General features: G+C 40.4%; 1 protein-coding gene across 1 annotated transcript; it reads left to right on the forward strand.

Moving 5' to 3' along the window:
• Nucleotides 1–1,035: 1,035 nt before the first annotated feature.
• On the forward strand, nt 1,036–18,780 carry LOC117934748 (SH3 domain and tetratricopeptide repeat-containing protein 1). The gene is made up of 19 exons (XM_034856700.1): nt 1,036–1,249; nt 2,649–2,720; nt 4,152–4,282; nt 4,473–4,578; nt 5,280–5,420; nt 6,446–6,644; nt 6,731–6,807; nt 7,634–7,829; nt 8,136–8,266; nt 8,848–8,886; nt 8,997–10,349; nt 11,079–11,219; nt 11,522–11,743; nt 12,213–12,393; nt 12,991–13,141; nt 13,919–14,041; nt 14,758–14,908; nt 15,661–15,857; nt 17,720–18,780. Exons 1-19 carry the CDS (start codon nt 1,159–1,161, stop codon nt 17,972–17,974), a joined length of 3,957 nt encoding a protein of 1,318 aa, XP_034712591.1. The 5' UTR covers nt 1,036–1,158; the 3' UTR covers nt 17,975–18,780.
• Nucleotides 18,781–21,182: the final 2,402 nt, after the last annotated feature.

The raw sequence follows: 21,182 nt of genomic DNA on the forward strand, positions 1-21,182 counted from the left end.
TTGATACACAGATATACAACCTGCAACATGAATGTAAATAATAGACACCAACAGAATAAATGTGATGAGGGTTTTAGGCCTGTCAGTGCAGATATGACAGCAAAGGGTCTGAATCAAGTTAACTGGAGCAAAACAGGACATGTAGTAAATGGAACTTCAAAATAAAAGAGCAAAGTTGTATTTAGAAGTTTATTGCAATGGTAGTAGACTACATTTCATTTGCACACTTCACTGCTGTTGCCAACTGTCTGATTGGTACACAGTCCATAGCCAGTTCTATTTACTGGTTAAAAAGATTCTGAAAATAACAAATTAACAAACAAACAAAGTAAATAACATAACACAAAATTGGGTGAGTTAAAAAAAATAGTGCCAAAATGTCTACTTCCAGGAATGCAAACACACACTATATAAGTAACAATAGAGAAAAATGCTTTTTAGAAAAATAATAAATGGGAATAAATAAATAATTACACATAATATTAACATATTCCTGCACACACTTTTCACCTCCGCGTTTGGTTTTGTCGACGTTTTGGTCCCACTGACCTTTAAGACACGTATAAATACAAATATATTCATATTAGTCAGTTAAAGACTACAATTCATATTATAAATATGTTATTTATTTATTCACTTATATTTAGAATTGAGTAAAAAATTGGATCTCTCTTTACATTCAGAATGTTTTGAAGCGGTAACATGTATTTGTTGTTGAGTTGTTAATTAAGTAATTATAACAAAATGTTATTTTGCAAAACACATATTCATGTAGGCTACTGTTACAGGCTATAACAAAGATCATTTATTCAAACATTAATTCTGATAAGAAGCCATACATTTCTCAATAACAAGCTGCAAAATTGTGATTTTTATTACATCCTCGGCCAAAGACAGGAACACGTTTCTAAAATGTTGAGCTTAATCTCAATGTGCATTCATTTTAGAGAAATCTACGACACAGACAGGTCAGTTAAGGTCAAAATATTTTTGTCAATGGGACTTTTATTTTGAAAGGATAAACCAGCGCGAGACTCCCGCCTCTGCTCTGATACTCGCAGACAAGTTTCTTCGGCCGCAGCAGCAGAATCCTGTGATGTTAAAGAGTTGGCCGCTGACCGGGGGACGGGGACACTGTACCGGACGGTTGTGTTGGACATGTCAGCCAGGTCGGACCGGAGAAAGAGCCCAACAGGCGGCCAGCAGCACCGCGAGGCCGCAGACACATCAAACAGACACAGCAGAATAAGTAGGCTATTACTTATATTATAGTACTTATACATTAGGAACTTTAGAACCAGAGGCATATAGGCTACCAGTGGTGGAAGTAGTAGGCTATGTAGCTAGATAATTTACAAAGTAGTTAAAGTAACCTACTACCACTCTGTAAAAACACAGTTACAAACGTCCTGCAGTAAAAAAGGTAACTTAAGTAGCCATGTAATTATAACCAGGAAAATGTAGCCTACTTAAAGTATGCAATAGTAATAGTAGCTTACTCAATGCAGAAAAAATCCTCACATTTTAGAAGCTGGAAACGATCCAAACAGTTGTCTATCAGTCCAGTGTCAAGTGTTTAATCGGCTAATCATTTCAGCTTGTCTTTGGGCCTTAATATTGTCGGGTAGTTTAATTTATAATAAAACCTTGTGTTCAGGGGCGCAACTAACCAGTGTTAGAAGGTGTGCAGCAACAATTCCCCCCCATTATAAACAATATTATGTATATCATCGATGGCATTCAAGCATATGTCTAATGGTTCCATGGTAAACCAGTTATTGCATAAGTTATGTTTTCCAGTTACTTGTCATTTTTTTGTGTATGCTACCTTTTATGTACTAGTTGTTATTTTACCTTAATAAAATTGATATGTCATGCATGGGATTGGTAGCATAGGGTTTAACCAAAATCAACATTCGTTAGCATTAAGCTAACCATGAACGCTAGCTAGTCTGTTAACAAGAATATTTGTCAATGTGGAGGTTAAAATATATATACCGTATATGTGAAGTAGTTTGTGCTGTTTTCATGTTGAAGTACTTTACACTGCATACTGTCTACTAAGCCTATACTGTAATATAGTCTGTAGTGTGTGTTCTTGGAAAGAAATGTATTGGACACTGTTGTGTGTGTGGGCGTGCGTCTTTTAGTTGTCATTTTCAATTCAATATTATTTACAGTGTCCAATCACACCAGAAGTGATCTCAAAACACTTTACAGATAGACTAGATCTAGACCGAACTCTGTAATTTACAAAGACCCAACAATTCCCCCCAAGAGCAACAGTGGCAATGAAAAACATCCTTTTAACAGACAGAAATGTCAGACTACACCAAGCAAATCTTAATGATGTGTTGTGGTGTTTTAAAGCTGTGAAATTATATTGTTGTTGTAGTGTTGTCTTCATGTTGTGATTGTGGTAGTAGTGCTTTTGTGTTGTTGTTGTGGGCAAGTTTTAATACTGTGAAATTTGATTGTTGTCATGTCATTCTCTGCTTCTTCCCAGGCACTGCATTATTTTTAACTTTTTCAAAATTAGATCATTGGTGCTGCTTGGGAGCCATGCATTGTCACTGTCAAGTAAATGACAAATTAATTAGTGTAGCAAGTTACACTTTTGGTCATGTCTGCATCTTCATGTTTTCCAGTGCGTGGTTTCTCCAGAGATGCTACAAGTCTGAAGGGAACTGTGTCAACATGTGAGGAAAACGTCCCAACAGGTAACTTTTGGTTTTCAGACAAATTTATGGAACAGCATGAGTCTCGGTTGTTTGTGTCCAAATTACGAACGGCTCCGTGACAACGGTGTAATTCACAACCTGTCCTGTCTCCTGCACCCTCCAGAGACAGAGCGGGAGAGAGGACTAATGTTGACAAGTAGTAGTCTATGGCTATTTCTCTGTCTTAACCCCTTAGCCTTTCGTCTTACCCCTAGCCCTTGTCCCTCGAAATAGAGTGGTAAGGGCTAAAACATACCCCTATGAAATGAGACATCACTTTGTTACGGTTATGTCATCCTACATCGTTGCTAGCTAGGTGACCAGTAGTGATCACGCACTTCCAAGATGCCGTCTGCCAGTGTGTGTATGTCGATTGCGTGGGTTTTGACAACAATGTCATATTCATGTATATATTTTATAGTTTTTTTAGTTCACTTTGGTGGTGCAGATGCAGATGTTCTTGTCTGTGTACTACTTAGGTCTGTGTGCAATTCACTGCATGGTGTGTTGTATATTTGTGTCAGTTATCACTGTTTTGAATGTCATTTCTGGTCAGAAACTTTCTTTTTGTTAATGACAATCTTTCTTTATTGACCAATAATGTAAACATAACATAAACAATTATATTACAGAACCATTATCAACTATTATTATTATTGTGAACAATTGCCTTCAATAGCACTGTCAACCTAACCCAGGTCCTCTGAGAACACATGAGCTGTAAAACTGAAGTGACCTCAGTGGAAAGTCATGTGGAAGAATTTGAAGTGGTTTATACCTTGAACCTGCAAGTCCCTCCGAAGTCACTTATTAATCTGAGAGTCATGCAGTCACACAGTGACATCCCCTACAATCATTAGAAGAGTTCATAGGCACCCGAGGGAGTCAAAAATCATATGCATATGTCTAAACGGTACGACGGCGACTTCTTCATATCCGTTTTCTGACCGAAAAGGCAGAAAATCCATGTTATCTACTTCTTAACAAATGAAGTAAATGTCAGCAGGGCTTTTAATGAACATTTTCTAATCACCAGCCAACCTTTACTTTACTATTGAAAGATATCTCCACATTCTTTTGACATAAATGACTTTACTACTTCATTTCAGCTCCTCTGGTTTGATTCGTGCCGTTAAAACCGTCCAAACAGACCAATCTCTAAACGTTGTCGGATTGTTAAAAACAGACGCTTCACTTTACTTATCACCGGCCAAATTGGCTAGTAACTTAACAATATTAAACCAGCCAATGTTTACCGGCAATTGGCAGGTTGATGGGCCCCAGAAGCCCCCCCCCCCTCCGCTCTGCCCCTGATGATAATAATGACAATAATAATGACAGGACTTTTAAATGTGGTTATAAAAGATGTGTGGCCAGGAGGATATGACGTGAGCGGATGATTCAACATGTGCCGGTGTGTTGTGTGTTCAGCTCTGCCAGTGCTGCTGGATGTGGTCCGGGGTCCGGAGCGGCTTCCTGCAGACGAGCACTCGCAGGAAATGCTGAAAGGGAAACTGCGCATTCTGCAGGCTGACAGCACCGAGGTCAACGCTCTGTTCACGGTACATCCCACACACACACACGCACAAACACACACACACACACACACACACTGCTACCAGACCTACACACAGATGCTGGCATTTTCAGCTGTACAAAGTCTAAAATTATGAATGAATCCGGTTGTTACGGCAGTCTGTCTGCTCAGTTTAGAGTTATTTATTCTTCTTCTTTTATTTCCTCCGTCTACAGGAGATGTCTACTCATCTTATCTCCATCAGCAGTGAAGAAAAAGTGATTTTTGTGACATTCAAAACATTTGAGGAAATATGGAAGTTCACCACATATTACACAATAGGTAAGTATGGAACACAATAAAGTAGTTGTCAGTAACAATAAGATTGAGACTTCCCATCTCATGTTCATTTTCAAGTTTATATTGTATTTTGGGTTTCTACTAACTAGAGCATGTTAAAATGCTTTAATGTTGAAAAAACACATTCAATTTGTCATACTGTCTGTCTGAATATACCTGTCTTCAACCTCTGTCTGAAACGCTCCGTATTAGCACCTGTCTTTGTAAGCCTCCATTCCCGAAAAAGCTCAGTCTGCTCTGATTGGTCAGCATTTCTGGGTCTTTGGCATCTGCCCTCTCTGTGTCTCTGCACCGTCATTGCAAACGGGGACTCACTGTATTGCCACTCTAGCTGCACTTTCTACCTATATATTGTAGAGTTGTGACATCACAACCATACAGAAGTCCAGACGGCGCATTTAAAGGCAAAGTTTGTGAATACAGACTGTGTGCATTTCTCTGTGGTTTTAGTGTTTTGGTTTTGATTGACTTCCACATTCCTTTTTATATAGCACTTTAACCTGACTTCTAAATCAAAACGTTAATTACAATATCGGACCTTTTAAGTATTTGCAACAAGGCAAAAGTGTGAAAGATAATGATTATATTGTGTTTAAAATAACTATTCAAACATTACATGTTACATTACAAGTACATGCCAGTACAGTTAAGAGTTTTTAGTGTCCTCGCCTCCTCTCCTCCAGGTTTCCTGGGTCGGTGTATGGAGAATCTGTTGCTAGACCAGAAGTTCTGGCTCACTTCTTTGGAGGAGGACATCGCTATTGAGGTTTCCATTCAGGAGAACACTCTTAACCTGATGTACAAAGGCATCCTCATGCAGGAAGGTATGAAGGAATTCAGTCTTGCAGAGTTGCACCACCTGCTGGTAGTGAAGATCCAATGAAGCTCTGTAATCCATTCGTTGTCTTTGATGACCCATTATAAGTCAGCTAAAGTATCCCCTATAAGGATGAATAACTGTCAAAAATAAAAATATATTGTTTTAATTGTTATTTCCATATCTGCCCTAATTTCCTGTTGTATCTATCTTCTATAGGCAACATGTTTGTAAAAAATCCTTTTGAGGACTTAGCCTTGTAACATTATAACAAATCATTATTTTAAAAGCATTATTCAAAGCATTATTTTACCACAAATACTGATATAGTCTTACATCTGAATGGCAACACCATCTCTAGTATCATTGGTATGAGGCTAACTTCATCAGCAGATGCATTTGTTATTAAAATTATATTTTTCTTTTTTAACAGCAACTGCTATGCAATATTCTCAATTCTCAATTATGTATTGACGTTATAGTTTTTGTTAGGGTATAATATATACGTGCTTAATGCCAAATATTGACTGCATATTCAGTTACTTTTTGCACCAATAATTACCATTAAAGCTTTAATGCGTAATGTTTTGATATAAATGAACATTGGTTACATTTAAGTCATTGCCAAATGAGTTGCTACAAAGCTAATTAAGACCATCAGCTCCACACAACTCTCTCTGTATTTCTCAGTATGGCTACGTTCAGAAGATTGTGTTGTCTGGTGACGTTTGCACGTAGAAGCTCAGGTGGCAATAATTACCTCTTCTGAAGAGTCCATCATGTTTTTTTTAATCCTCCGTGTCTTCCTTGGCTACTAGCAACTGCCTGGAGAAGGGGTGGGGGCGCATACTCGATCACTGAATGCTTGTATCATGTAGCCGCGCCGACAGTGTGGTCGTCATTACTCCAAATTCCTCATGGGGGTAAAAGAAATTTCAGGATAATACAATTCAATAATAATATCTCTCTCTCTCTCGTTCTGTCTCTGTCTCTCTCGCTCTCTCTCTCTCTCTCTCTCTCTCTGCGTCTCAGGCTCATTGTTTGCTAGTTGCAGTACCAACCAGATGTTTGATAGCTCCACCTCTGGAGGGGACCTGTACCTGGAGCAGGGAGACGTAGCCCATTTTGAGCCTCCGTTTCTGGGGTCAGGGTGGACCGTACTCTGCCTGGCCGATGGAGCCCGAGGCACTGCACCCAAACCTGCTCTGGAGCCGGTCATCCCCTTTCATCAGTAAGTCCCATCTACACACAGGCCTGTATGGACTACATAGCAGTGACTGGGACTGCTCTCGCTGACCTGAGCTGATCCGTCCACAGATGGTTTCTCAAATCCTGTGCAGAGAGCATTTTAGTTGGTGATGGGAAACCTGCCTGTGCCTTCCCTCTGCAGTTTGGTAAGTAGGGCTGTGCAAATGGAACTTACATTTTTGGCTCCTAACAATCACAACAACAATGTCAATGAGAAAAACTATTCGGCACATTCCGTTTTGCAAGTACACTCATATTATGTCTTGTGTTACTTTATCAGACAATGAAAAGTGCAACCACAAAATGTCCTAAAAAACAACAACATTGATTTTCAAAAGATCCCGGACGAGCCTCCAAAATTGTTACATCCCTATCATATGTAAGGGCGGAGGATGCCTTCAATTACTTAAACCCAGGGGAAACCAAGGGAAAGGCAAAAACAGTTCAAGGTTAATAAGATCATTTATTGTTAAACTAAACACAAACCAACTAAAAACGGTCTTCAACGGGGAAAAGTATGATTGGCAGTTTCACAGTTCAACGTGTTTTCACTGTTGATCTGTTTAACTGTTTTACCGTTTTTTTTACTTAAGTAAAATGCTAAATCTTTTCAGATATCAATGGATAATTGTGTTAAATAATCATGATTTCAAAATTGACCCAAAAAATTGTCGAGCAGCTATGATGGTAAGTACTGTAAAATCTAGAAAATAATTCCAGAAACAAATAAAAATGAGAGAAAATATGAGTATGAATTTTAGCGTTAGATATTGATCTTTATATTGAGGGCTTGTAATTATTGACACTGAAACTTATTCATTGCTTACACATGAACTAAAGGAGTGTAAAAAAGTGGAATTCCCCCAGTGATGTGTTATGGTCACTAGGTCCTAAAGAGCATTACAAACTTTCTAGTTAAGTTGTGGGATATTTGGTTTCGTTTTATCCGCTTCTTCCCTCTTCTCTTTTCAGCCAGAGGGACCTGTCTGGCGACAGAGGAGTATGATGCTGAGGGACCAGATGAGCTGAGTGTGGCACCCGGTGATCGTATCGTTATTGCGGGACTTCTGGGGTCTTGTTTTGATTGGTTCTTAGGGCGGAAGGAGGCGACGGGAGAAGTGGGTCTGGTCAAGACGAGCCTGGTGAAACCGTCCGCCGACACTTACGAGTGAGTGCATCACCACGATAACTGTATTAGCCATTTCAACTAAACGAAATATTTTACAATACAGTATTTGAAAATACTGGTTCAGTCAGGAACATTCTCGTCATAGATTTAACCATTTGTTGCAACAAATGGAAGTACAGTAATACTTGACGATGAAGGCTCTGAGTCAATGATGCTCCCTGGATCAGCCAAGCAGCATGCTAAGCTGAAACCGGGAGCTGAGTGGACACATAATAAGTGGACACATGACTTCCATGTCCCGCATAAACTAACGCAATGCTTCTATTTTTTTTGTCCCCCTTTCAGCTCAGCAGATATTTTTTTGGATGGAGAGGATGGGACATTCTTCAGTCTGCAAGAGGACAAAGTCATAGAGGAAACATCTGCCTCATTGAAGAAGAAATCTCAGAATGATACTGGCCAGAACTACAAACTGGGTGAGACTGAAAGGCTGCACAAGGACTTACAGGTCTCACAGATGTATCTTTAGTTGTCATGTGTACAAAGAATCAAGAATCAATAAGATATCAAAACCAGATGACAAAATTGGTTTCATTATCTATGACAACAGTTACAAACTAGAAGGGGCACAATGAGTGCACAGAGCTCTGCCAAGGCTTTGCCTATGTCACAATGTTAATGCAGTGCGAATTTATTTAGATAATTCTAACACCACATGAATAAATCATAAATATTAGAACGTTACCAAAAGTGAAAACAAAAAAATTGTATCTGCTGTAATAGGTTCTTCCTTGTCCCATGCTACACCCTTCCACCAAGTTTCATGAAAATTGGGAAAGTTGACTTTCTGTAGTCTTGCATTGCCAGACACTGCCGTCAGTTGGACTGTGTTCAAACTCAAATTATATCTGCTCACTTCAAGTGCAGACAATTCCTTAGATTCATGAAGGAAGCTTTGTATTGTGATGGATCATTGTTTTCTAATTGTTTTTAAATTATTCACAATATTTTAAGGAATTGTCTCATTCTATCCCTTGTCCTTTTTGTTCAATCTCAGATATGATCAGTTACCAAGACTCTGAGAAAAAAGCATCATGTAAGTATTGCCACCAAAAGTTAATGACATATAAATGTTTTTTTTATTTTGTCAAAGGATCTAGTCTCCTGTGTAGTTCATAATTTGTTCCTCTGATTATTCTTTTCAAGCAAGCAGAGATGCTACTCAGCAAGCTAACCTGAAGAGAAATATTCAGAGGATTCTTGAAAATGGAAAGGACTCTTCATCAGATTCCATAGTGACCGTGAACGGGACTCTAGAGGACTCGGCCTGGGCTACAGAAGCAGAAAACCCAAGCCCACCCTGTTTCACTGTTCAAACAGTTGTGGAAGGAAACAACAACACTGAGAACTTCATTCCACTCTTCTCCTTTTTGGAAGGAAAAGACTACAAAATAGAGTTTGGCATCATGTATGGACTGAGTTCTGAACACCTCTCCTCCTCCATATTTACCGGGCACTCCGACAAGGATGAACTGATTGCCTTCCTGGGAGTTGCTAGGGAAACAGCCAGGAAGAAGCGACTCCTTTGGTCGCAGACTCGTTTGTGCTTCCTGCTGGGTAAGCTCTGTGCTGGGAGGTTGAAGTTGAGCCAGGCTCGGGTTTACTTTGAGGAAGCCCTCAGTGTGCCGCAAGAAGGCTTCACAGACCTTAGACTGTTGGCCAGCATCTACTCCAACCTAGTTGCCATATATCTTTTGCAGAAAAATACAGAAAGTTTCTTTGCTCTGACAGAGCGACTTGTTGCCTTGCTACTGGGAATCCCAGACTGCCTGGAATGCTTAGAGGACAACTCTGCTCTTAAATACATCCTCAAGAAAGCTGTTCTCTCTCACAACAAAATGGCAGAGGCCCGGGCTTGTCACCAATTGGCAAAGCACCACTGGACTCGTGCTGAGGGGGTGCAAGTGGTCCCTTATCTTGAGAGACTACTTGTTCTTTGTGCCGAAGCTCAAAGAACATGGGGCATCTCTCCCAGTCATGAGTACCTTACCCTGGGAAGGCTATATAGCGAACTCAGACTTCCCCATCTCAGTGTCAGTACAGCCAGGAGAGCTTCTATGCAGCCCTCTGCTACATTGACTGACTGCCTTAGCAGCATGGGTCTAGTTCTGGACAATGTCAACAGACTGTTTGGGATCACAGAACAGGAAGACTCTGTCCCACCTCAAGTAGCTCCATATTTATACCAAGCGCTCTTTTCTAACAAAGTCCAAGGGGGAGGAAGTGATCGATACCACGTTTTGAGCCATCGACTCACTGTTTGTCTCTGCCAACTCTTTTTCAAGCACAGGATGGTTGGACAAGCCATATGCCATATGCATACTCTCATCAACAACAGTCCAACCTCACAGCGACCCTGCATCTCTCTCCCAGAAAGAAACAGCGCCCTCATCTGGCTGGCATGGCTTCACATTGTCAATAATCAGCCACATGTTGCTTTGGATATCCTGGACTCTGTCCTAGCTTCCATGCCAGAACACTGCACTACGCCTCAAGAAGGTCTGTGGATATCTCTGACTTAATGTGTTAGAATTAAAAATCACAGAGTGTTTCAAGCTACACATTCACTACTATGTTTTGGTTTCAAAAAAACAATATCTTTGCATCTGTACTACTCCGGCTTTTACTATTTACGATTTTGCTATTACTTTTCACTATTTTTGTTCTTTCTCCAAAGTATTTTCTGTATTTTCATCTTAAACATCCATGATTTTAAACCGCAGAACAACGTTAGAAAATCTGCTTCCTCTTTACACCGACCCGTGCATGCCTAGTGTATGAGAATGGTCATGTTAGACGTGTGGAGGGACATTAGTTCTTCTGCTGATAAACCCAATACACTTGTGTGGACGGGGAATGATTTAGTTTCAAACACTGTTTAAAAATGTAGTGTGGATTTAGCATCAGAAGGGCTGGTGCAAGCAAATATTTGCAGGAAGTAAGTAGCCACAGGAACTAAAGTCATGTCCAATTTCAGCATTCCTGAACTGTGTTTCCTTTACAATTTACAATACACTCAGACAGATGCAATTGTTACACATTATGAGACAAGTCTGATATGAGTGGCAGCCAGTGCTTTCTATGAATGATTGGCCTGACATTCAAGCACTACCCCTGGAGCAGGGACTTGTTTGTAATCCAGGAACAATGGCATTAAAACTGAAAAAAAGAAGCCAACTTTATTCTATTTCCAGTCAGTTAAAGCTAATGTGTTTTATCTAACGCAAGGTGTGGTCCTCAACATGCGGGGCGTGGCACTTCGGTGCATGGGCGACCTCCGGAGGGCAGCAGAGAGTTACCAGGCTGCTGTGGACATTTGCCAAGAGTATGAGGACATGCCAAACTGGGCTGTAGCTCAGGCTAACCTTGGTAAGAAATGCTTGTTAACAGAGCTGGCCCTAACCAATTCGGTAAGGCAAGATTTCAGCTGTTTTTTGGGGAGGTTTGGTCGTTTATGTCGGGTTTTGGGGTTTTTCTAATTGTCTTTTTACAATATTTTTGTAAAATAAATTGACACTTAAATAAATCGCCTTTTTTCAAAGTTTTTGTAGTTTTTTTGAACATTTTGGTGTTTTTTTCAAACATTTACGCCATTTTTTTCCACACACATTCATTTTTCAAAGGACTTTAGGTCTTGAGAGATGACTCTGTGCTTCTTCTTCCTTATGAAGGGCTCTTATGTCTGAAGGCCGGTGCCAAAGGATTGGCGCAGAGGCACCTGACTGAGGCTGTGCAGCTCTTCTCTGAGCTGGATGAAAAAGGTCATGAGGCAAACTTCATCCAAGTGCTGCTGGAGCTGGGGCAGCACTATGTGAAGCGACAGCAGCTGGACTTTGGTAAAGGATGCTACGAATGGGCTCTGCTGCTCGCTATCAGTGCCAACCTGTTAGACTGTAAGTATGGAAGTCACCAGTTGTGAAATGTAACTGGTGACTTCATGCCACTTTCCACTAGAATAGAAATATTGTACTTTTTACTCTACTACATTCAACAGCTCGACTAGTTACTTTACTTTACACATTCACATTTTTGCATACTAAACACATTTAGTTTACAAAATATGATTCAAACTAGACAACAATATAACAAGTCCAGCTGAAATGATTAGACCATTCAACACACAACAGTTTGGATAGTTTCCAGTTTCCAAAATTGGAGGATTTTTCTGCATTGAGTACTTTTATTTTCAGTACTTTAATTACTTCAATGCAGGACTTTTACCTGTAACAGAGTATATTTACAGTGTGGTATTAGTACTTTTACTTAACTGTGGAACTGTAAAGGATCTGACTACTTCTTCCACCACATAGTATTGTGTGCTATTTTTTCAATGAACTGAAGTGCACTGTCACTCATTGCTAGGCCAACTGACTGCAACCAAACAGCTGAGCCGTCTCTATGGGTGTGAGATTCCAGAGCAGGCCCAGTGTATCATCTACAGCCAGCACCAGGTCCAGCTGCTGAGACACACAGGAGACAGAGCACAGGAGGGAGACGCACTGGTAGCCATCAGCCAGCTCTACCTCACCCTGGCCACAGAGAGGTGTGTGTGTGTGTGTGTGTTTGTATGTGTGTGTCTGTCTGTCTGGCTTTCTGTTTTGAAATAATAATAAAACTAGCAAACACTCTCTGGAAACTAACTACAACTAAAATGAAATTTCAGGGAGAAACCTCTGACAGACAGGAATTAGGCGGGCAGCCATTTAATGCTGCCGCTTGGGACACAGAGACACTGATACAGATATAGAGAAATATGATTCATTCATTTATAGGGCTGGGTATCCTTCAAAAATCTTAGATACCGATATTGATACCAATTTCATTAAAAATAAAAAAATTACAACATTATGGCACAAATCTTGAAAAGTTATTTTTCAGCTCCTAATCCGTGAGCCCCGTCTCTGTGTGTCTTTACGACCAGTATTATTAGAGCTTGGTAGAAATGCTGCATGCTGATTGTCTCACTGACGCTGATGATATTTAATGAATGACGAGGCATTTTTCAATACTTGATACTTAGGAGGGAATTTGGTCAGTGCCTAAAAAGTATTGAATACGGGATCCCAGCTCTAGTCATTCATAATGATGAGTTGACGGTTTGAAGCAACCGGACTAATCAATTTTTTTTAAACGTTTTCAGGGCGTACAGGGCGGCTCTCGACTTCACCAAGACCAGTTTGGGTATTTTCATCGACCTGGGCTGCAGGGAGAAGGAAGCGTGGGGCTGGCTGCAAGCTGGGAAGATCTATCACCTGCTGCACCAGACGGAACTGGTGGACCTTTACGTTCAGGTCTGACAGCACCTGTGTAGCTAAAAAAAATTGTAAAACTCCACAGGGATCTGTGTGATCTGTCCATGTGTCAATGTATTGTGAATACATAATCCGTCCCTTTTCTGGAATTCTTTTGTTTTGAAAAATCAGCAGGAACTGTTGAGTGTTATCAATGGTAACTTATCAATGACTGAAAAATACGGTGGAGCGACGATATGGAAGACCCGCCCACACACCCGCTCAAGCAAATTACAAGTCAATCACAGCTGTCAGTCATGACATTTCAACCCGTCTCCATAGCGTTTTTATTTGATTTATTTAATAGTTTAGGACAATGCACATTAATGAACATGTACAATAGTACACATTGTCAAAATGCCAGATTGTAGCATTATCTAAATAACTAAAAATACATGACCTGTACTGCAGCAAGCCACCAGAGGGCAATCCAGATGTTTTGGCTTCACTTTTACAGTCTATGCATTAACCCCTGCTCACAACTAACTGAATATTTAGTGACTGAAAACAGTATATGTTTTAAAAAGAGAGAATGACTCTGAACTGTTTCTGTGCTGAAATGAATGAAATTATAATGAGACATAATGGTACAAATAATTCCACCCCAAAAACATGAATAATACATTTTATCAATAGACGAATAGAAGGAATTTGTAATTTGTGTTTTAGTGCCCTCTCTGGCCACAGGACCTTAAAGCAGCTGCTCGGTTGGCTTTACTTTAGTGCTGCCTTTCACAGGTAAACTAAAACTGTATTTTCCGTTGATGTTGTTGTCAGGCAGCACAGGATGTCGCTCTGAGCACAGGAGACACCAAGTTCATCTTGAAGCTTCTGGAAGCTGCAGGCGACATTTTCTTCAACAGCAACCACGACAGGGACAAGGCTATCACCTTCTACAGGGTATAGTCTGAAGAAAGCTCTGAGTGGATACAAATATACACAGTACACATATACATAGATATGCTATATATGGATATATATATACCCTTTATAATTATCTCAGTCAGTTCTGATGTACTGTATAAAAAAGTTTAGCCATTAAAGACAAGGTTGGGAATGTTGAGAAGCTAGCAAGATTTGAAAGTAGCATCTCTTCTGGGCTCTGTCTAAACCCTCCCCCTGCCCTCGGGGCTGGGACAGGAAAAGGACTGCAATTTTACACCATGTTGGATTCATCAATAAGTATACACCTACTATTATCATACTGTTTCATAAAAAAAACTTGACTTCTATTAGCATTGCGGCAATGACACGCATTGAGCTCAGGCTCTCAAGCGAGAGGGGTACAATACAGGCAGTGGGGCAAGAAGGCATTTCATTGGTTCTTTATTCCAAGCGGACCACGAGGCAATGATTAGTGGGCGTTTTTTTCAGAAATTCACCAGCAACGGATGGCAGATCTTTTTCGCTTTCGAGCCCAGGAGTTATTTATAGCTGTCTTGGGTGTAAAGACCATTTCAAACAAGTTATAACAAAATGTAAATACTAACCATGCCTAAAAGCAACCTTAGGCCTGTTGTGGTGTAACACTATTACAATTATTGTTAGGAATGATGCTGGAGTTATCCTTTACACCTCTTGTAATATCCTGTATATCTGTGTATCCCATCATGTAGGATCGTGCTCTGCCCATTGCTGTGAAGAGCAGCAGTGTGCGTTCCAGGCTGAGGTTGTGTAATAAGTTGACTGATGTGATGCTCAGTCTCAAGCTGTATGGTGAAGCTGTGGAGTTTGCTCAGACTGCGCTGGACATCAGTATCACTCTGGGTACAAAAAACCTCCAACACAAAATTTAGAATTTTTAGATTGTTAGTCTACGATTGTAAATTATAGGCTTTTGCACTTTATTATCTGTAGAAAGACCTACTTATAAGTATTAAAGATCCCATATCATGTCATTTTCAGGTTTATTCTTGTGTTTACTAGAATACGCTTAGACGCTTTAATGTTAAAAAATATTATTTTTAAAAAGTTATTTTTCTCTTACTTTCTGTCTAAATATACCTGGAATCATCTTCTGTGTGAAACGCTCCGTTTTAGAGCCTGCTTCTTTAAGACCCCCTCTCGTAAAAGCCCGCTCTGCTCTGATTGGTCAACCTTTCCGGGTCTTTTGCATCTGCACTCTCGGAATCTTTGTGTTATCTTTGCCGCAAGGCAATGACTACAAAACTGTGGTCTAGACCTATTCTATCTTTTTTTTAAGTCGAGGACAACCCACATTGCCAGTCCTGGAGATTAAATGTAAAGTCTATCCTCCTGGTAGCGTAAAAAAAATCTAAAGCGTTCAATCCGACAAAGGGTTAAATGGCAATCCATAAAATAAATTGACAGATGAGCCATCTTAGGCAGGAGGAAAGTTCATGAGTGGTTCATCCTTTGGGGACCATGGATGTGCTCAGCAGTTGTTGGTATTTTTTACTCTGATCCAAAGCGGTACACAGACAAACTGATGACTAAACTCAAGTCATGTGCTATAACTGAATAACTGTGTCTCCCTTGGTGTTTGGTTGTACATGCAGGTGAGAGTCTGAATGAGCGAGTGGCTTACCATCGGCTGGCCTCTCTGTACCACAGCCTGGACCAGTATGAACTGGCTGAACATCATTACCTGAAAACCCTGACCCTCTGTCCAACAACTCTACAGTTTGATGAGGAAACACTGTACTATGTTCGGGTATACCAGACGCTGGGGGACATTATATTCAATGACCTGAAGGTAAGGGATTAAATAATAGGTAAGTATGTATCTGCGGTTTACTACTAGCACTTAGACAATGCGACACACACAGATTCTATTGTCCATAAGTAGTGTAAAATAAAGCCTCAAATCTATCTTACGATATCAGTTGAAAATAGTCTCTCGTGAGCTTTTTTACAATTCATTTTGAATGTTTGCCAATATGTGACCGTTCTCATTTGTAATTTTGATCAAAGCTCTATTAGAGGTTCTTGCTAGTTTCCACGTGAGGAACCATGGTCTAACAATAGGTTCTCAGCCATGGTTCCCCAAAAAGAACCGGCTTTGGGGTTTTGACTTTCTAATGGCCAAAGGTGAGGGAGCTTTAGGTGTTGAATGTTTCTAGCTGGTTGAACATGAACCTCAGGACTGTTTCAACATGTATGCAGCCTTGTTTACACAGTAAGAAGGAATGCAAAAAGGGGTTTGTCTAGTTCCTAAGAATAAATTAAACTTTTTACTGAAACTCTTATCCAAAGGTACGTCCGTAAACCTTTTCAAAGTTATGACATAGTAACCACAAAGTAGCTGCCGTTCCATTTTTTTGTCCCATTATCTGGAGATCACAGGTTAATAACTTTGCTATCTTTGGATATAAAATAGTTTCCTCTGGTGGAGAAAAATAGTTATTGGAATGCTGCGTGGACAACAGACAAATTCTCTTCACACTGGGCACAATGTGTGAGTCACAAAATTTGAGTTTATGTCTAGCGAACTTCAGGTAAAAGGCGAGACATCATTCCTTTGCAAGTCACATGTACTGTATGGGTTAAGTCTTGGCTATTATGTCCCTATTTAAGTTCCGAGTCAAACACTCAAGTCCCGAGCATCACGTAGGAAATACAACGACCATGGTGGAATTTCTAGCTTATGTTCATAAGCATGCTATGTGAGTTGAAACAGTGGTACTCAGGTCTCATTCAGGTTAATGTTCAACATAATCTCCAACCATAACAATTACTTTCAAGGCAGAGGAGTACTTTCACTCTGTTTCTTTTTCAGGTAATCTAGGCTGCTGCATGATAAGAGAATGTTTTGTTTCAGCACTGTCGCCTTTTTGACTTTAGTGGGCCTTCCCCACGTTTTCACTTTTACTTCCAAAAAGAGAGACATAGGGTGACCTAGGCTTTAGCATCTGTGTTTTAGGCACCTGCAGTATCTTTGTTTACATTAAAGGTTCAGATAAACTTCAGGACGACAGGAACTTCAGAAGTTGGGGTGGTGCCTACGCTACTGTTTAATCCCAAACTCTCCTCAGTTGTGAATTTATTAATTGCTCCTGTGTAATTCATCAAGCTCCAACTAACCTTCTCTACGTTTGTGAAATGAGTTGTGCTGTTCCTGAGTTTTCCTTAACAATAGTATATTTCCTTGACTTCCTTGCTCCAATGGAAGATTCGCCAGATTTCACTCATTTAGGCCAGATATCCATTGCCTTGGGCTTCCTTTGTGTTGGAATTTTAAACTCTGGGTGATTTCTGCGGACTATGGTTAACTGCTCCTCAGAGCTCTGCAGGGTAGATCCAGACAGCTAGCTAGACTATCTGTCCAATCTGAGTTTTCTGTTGCATGACTAATACGTACATTTCCTTCCGAGGCTATTTTGCAGCGGCACTGCGGCTTTTCTCCGGTGCTTAGCACCGCCCAAGACGATTGTGATTGGTTTAAAGAAATGCCAATAAACCAAAGCAGGTTTCCCTCCCATCCCTGAATATGTGGAGTAGCCAGACCCTCCTCCAACTTGCTTTGGAGGAGAGTCTGGAAAGCAAGACTTCCTTTAGCAGTGTCCAATGTGATTACACAACACTTTGTGAAGTGATGGTACATTTTGCTCTCTACAGGACCCATTCGACGCTGCAGGCTACTACCAGCTGGCTCTGGCTGCAGCCATGGATCTGGGCAACAAGAGGTCTCAGCTGCAGCTGTGCACCCGCCTCGCCACCATCTACCACAACTTCCTAATAGACCGGGAGCTCTCCCTCTACTTTTACCAGAAGGCTAGAGCATTTGCTGCAGAGCTGAACGTGAGGAGGATTAATATCTCACCGGGTCAGCAGTGTAGCAGCACCGCACAGTACAAGACCGCGGGACAATAGGGAAGACACTTTGGGAAATCAAGTCTTTGTTTTACAAAAAACTTTTGCAAAGTGAAACAAAATCGTCAGCAGATGACTCAATGAAAGTTTTTTGGTACGGAAAAAATAAGTTTCCTGAGAAGTCTTATGAATCATTATGCATTAAGACTGCGGCAACAGATTTACAATGGCGGTTCTAGAGGAGTGCAAGGGGGGCAGTGCCCCAGTAGTACTGAGCCTGTTAAGCTTTTGGACCCTCTAACTGAGGCAAATTCCAGCTCGGCCAACGTTGCTGTCTTTAAAAGGCCGAAGCGGGCTCTCTTTAAAGCTTGTGAAAACTTATCTTTAAATACGTAACTAAAGTAGCTTCTTATTTGAACCCAAATCATCTTCTTCTAAAAGATTTGTAGCAGAAAACTAACCATGTTGTTGTTGTTGTTTTTTTCAATTCACAATATTAACCCTTCAAACACTGGACTTTCACCCAGGAGACCGGGATTTGTGTCCCAATTATAAAATAAATGTAAAACAATTTTTTGACTTCACGGAAACAAGCAAAACTATTCAGCTCGTAGCTGCTTAACTTGGTTCCAGGCTTAAATCTCTTTATATATAAGCAATTAATCAAACGTCAATGGAAAATTGAACATGGAAAAACCAGTCCAGAGCAGGGCTGTTAAACAGTTTCGAGCACTCTATTAGAGGGTAGGCAGCAACCTATGGTCGTATGGTTTGGAGGACTTGTTGGTTTATTGCATGGGAATGTCATTTTGCACCTGGCGTCTCTGAGCTGAACTTTGGCCGCCCTGGATTACTGGAATTATGAAGCTGTTCATCAGCTGGCCCAGTAACTCTGTGTTTTTTTTTATGCAGCTACCAGCACGTTCATGTAAAAGAGACCACCCCAGCTTCTCCTTTTACCGTCATGTTGTCTGACGTAATCAGTGTTGTGTCTCTGTCATTGATGCTGCTCTGATCTATCTGCACCCCAGGGTGATCCTGTACTGCTGCTCTCTCCGCTTAACCCTTGTGCTGTCTTCCTGTCAAAAAAAATGAAAATCAACACTTTTCTTGAGGCTTTTTATTGATGTTTTTAACTTTTTCTTACGTTTTTGCCCCTTTTTTTCAACACTTTTGACGCTTTTTTTACATTGCCACTTTTTTTTTACGTTTTCAACCCTACGTAACACGAATTTATTAACTTCAGTTATTTTTGGAGTTTATGGGCAATAAACTTCATTTATAGTAAATTATACCTAATGTTTGAGTTAGAAAAGCAGAAATTAGGAATAATTTAGACTCAAATTAAAGGAATGTATGTTGATGGATAATCACAGACTGGATTATGTTAACTTTTACTCAATACTATTTGGAAACCACTTCAACTTTTTTCTTCCAAATGCTATAAAATTGAATAAGACAACCCAAAATGGACAAAAGTGGAGATTTGTATGTGCAATACAGTGTTGTGAGGAATCAATTATGTTGTTTTGAGTATTTAAAAAGAACATTGATATAGGAAAACGGGTTAATTTGACCCAAGGACAACATGAGGGTTAGGGCTTTCCATACATGCACATGGAAGGGCAGGGGCGTGTGCTCTCCCTGCCTCCTGCTATATGGGGGGGGCCCAAACCGAGCCATACTGCCAAATACAAATTGCAGATCTAGTTTGACAAAGTGCTGCTGACTGAAATGATCCATAGTGAACTATACACTCAATTACTCTGGAAGAATCGGGCAAGAGATGGGTGTTTTAACATAGGTGGGAATTTGCCAACTGCCATTACAGCAGGGTTTCCACAGGGTCTTAGAACATCTATATCAACAACGTTCATTTCCGTGGTTGTTCAGGTGTAGCCTGAAATTCCCCCGTATGTCCTTCATTTTAGGCTGGATGTCTGTTACCTTCCGTTTTTTTTGTGTTGGCATTCTAAACTCCAGCGGATTTCTGAGGACTGTGGTGAACTGCTGGGTGAATCCAGACAGCTAGCTAGTTTTCTGTAGCACGACTAAAACAACATTTAAACGTACACATGTTACCCCGAAACAACTTCCTTCCCAAGGCTATTTAACAGAGTCACCGTTGATCGATTTAAAGAAAAGAAGAACGTTAAGGTTGGGCGGGAATACGGTATACCACAGGGTCTTAAAAATAGCGACGGTATCAGTTTCAATGCCGTCATTTTAAAAAAGGCAATCCACTTATATGGGGGACAAGAGGTGAGAGGTGTTTTAGTATTAGTGTTTGGTTTTCAGTTTCTGAACGGTGTAGACACAAGCCAACAGTTTGGTGACGCCGTCTGAGCCTTACATCATCAGTTTTAATAAAAAAAAAGTAGGGAGGAGATTTGGATTAACATTTTTAAAAAGTGGGCTTATATGTTGATGTTAGAATGTTTTCATCTATCAGATTATTAACAAAAAAAGTTTACTTCCTCCAGGTTCACACAAAAGTCAGGAAGTAGACAAATAGCTTGTGGTATTGGAAGCATTTCACTGTCATTCTTATTATGATCACTGGATGGCACCAAAGTTAGGACCTATCCTACTGTATACACAGTGGATTCACTAATAGCAGAACAATAAAAACATATGCACAAAACTGTTGGGGTTTAAGGCCTCCAGTTTCAAGGAGTGTGTAATTAATGAGTCATAATGTGTGAAACAGTCTATTGACTCCATTGCCTTAAGAACCTGTGTATTCCTGCTGAACAAGGAACCCTGTGTTTCATCAAGTGACAGACTATTTCAAACAAACACACCCACGGCTGGGTGAGCAGCACATGTGTCTGCCCACACCCCTCTCGTCTGAGAAAACAAACCGGGCCGCTCGGCGTTGCGTAGATGTGAGTGCTCCACGGTGTGCCTCACCTCTGGGACCCTGCGTCCTTCACAGGAAAGCAAGAATTCAAAAACAGCCTCACATCTACAGCGTGTTTCAGTGGGTGGTGGAAGAAGCATTCAGATCCTTTATTTTAGGTTAAAGTACTAATACCAAACTGTAAAAATACTCTGTTACAAGTAAAAGTCCTACACTGAAAATCTTACTTATGCAAAAGTCTGTAAGTATTATCAAGAAAACGGACTTAAATTGTAATTACAACACATTACAGCTTATTAAGCTCCACACAACTCTCTCTGTATTTCTCTAACCCGTTTTCACTGACAACATGTAAAATACTGGCGCTTGGTCGGTGTCTCTCAGCGTTTAAATTTTCCCTTTAGC

The sequence above is a fragment of the Etheostoma cragini genome, chromosome 19 (assembly GCF_013103735.1).
Source record: "Etheostoma cragini isolate CJK2018 chromosome 19, CSU_Ecrag_1.0, whole genome shotgun sequence".
NCBI classification, from domain to species: domain Eukaryota; kingdom Metazoa; phylum Chordata; class Actinopteri; order Perciformes; family Percidae; genus Etheostoma; species Etheostoma cragini.

What these genes read in the sequence shown, in the direction of transcription:
- LOC117934748 (XM_034856700.1), top strand. Translation starts at nt 1,159, where the DNA reads ATGTCAGCCAGGTCGGACCGGAGAAAGAGCCCAACAGGCGGCCAGCAG. An exon ending in AAACAGACACAGCAGAATAA is followed by an intron (nt 1,250 to 2,648) that starts GTAGGCTATTAC and finishes CATGTTTTCCAG; the next exon opens with TGCGTGGTTTCTCCAGAGAT. An exon ending in TGGCCAGAACTACAAACTGG is followed by an intron (nt 8,267 to 8,847) that starts GTGAGACTGAAA and finishes GTTCAATCTCAG; the next exon opens with ATATGATCAGTTACCAAGAC.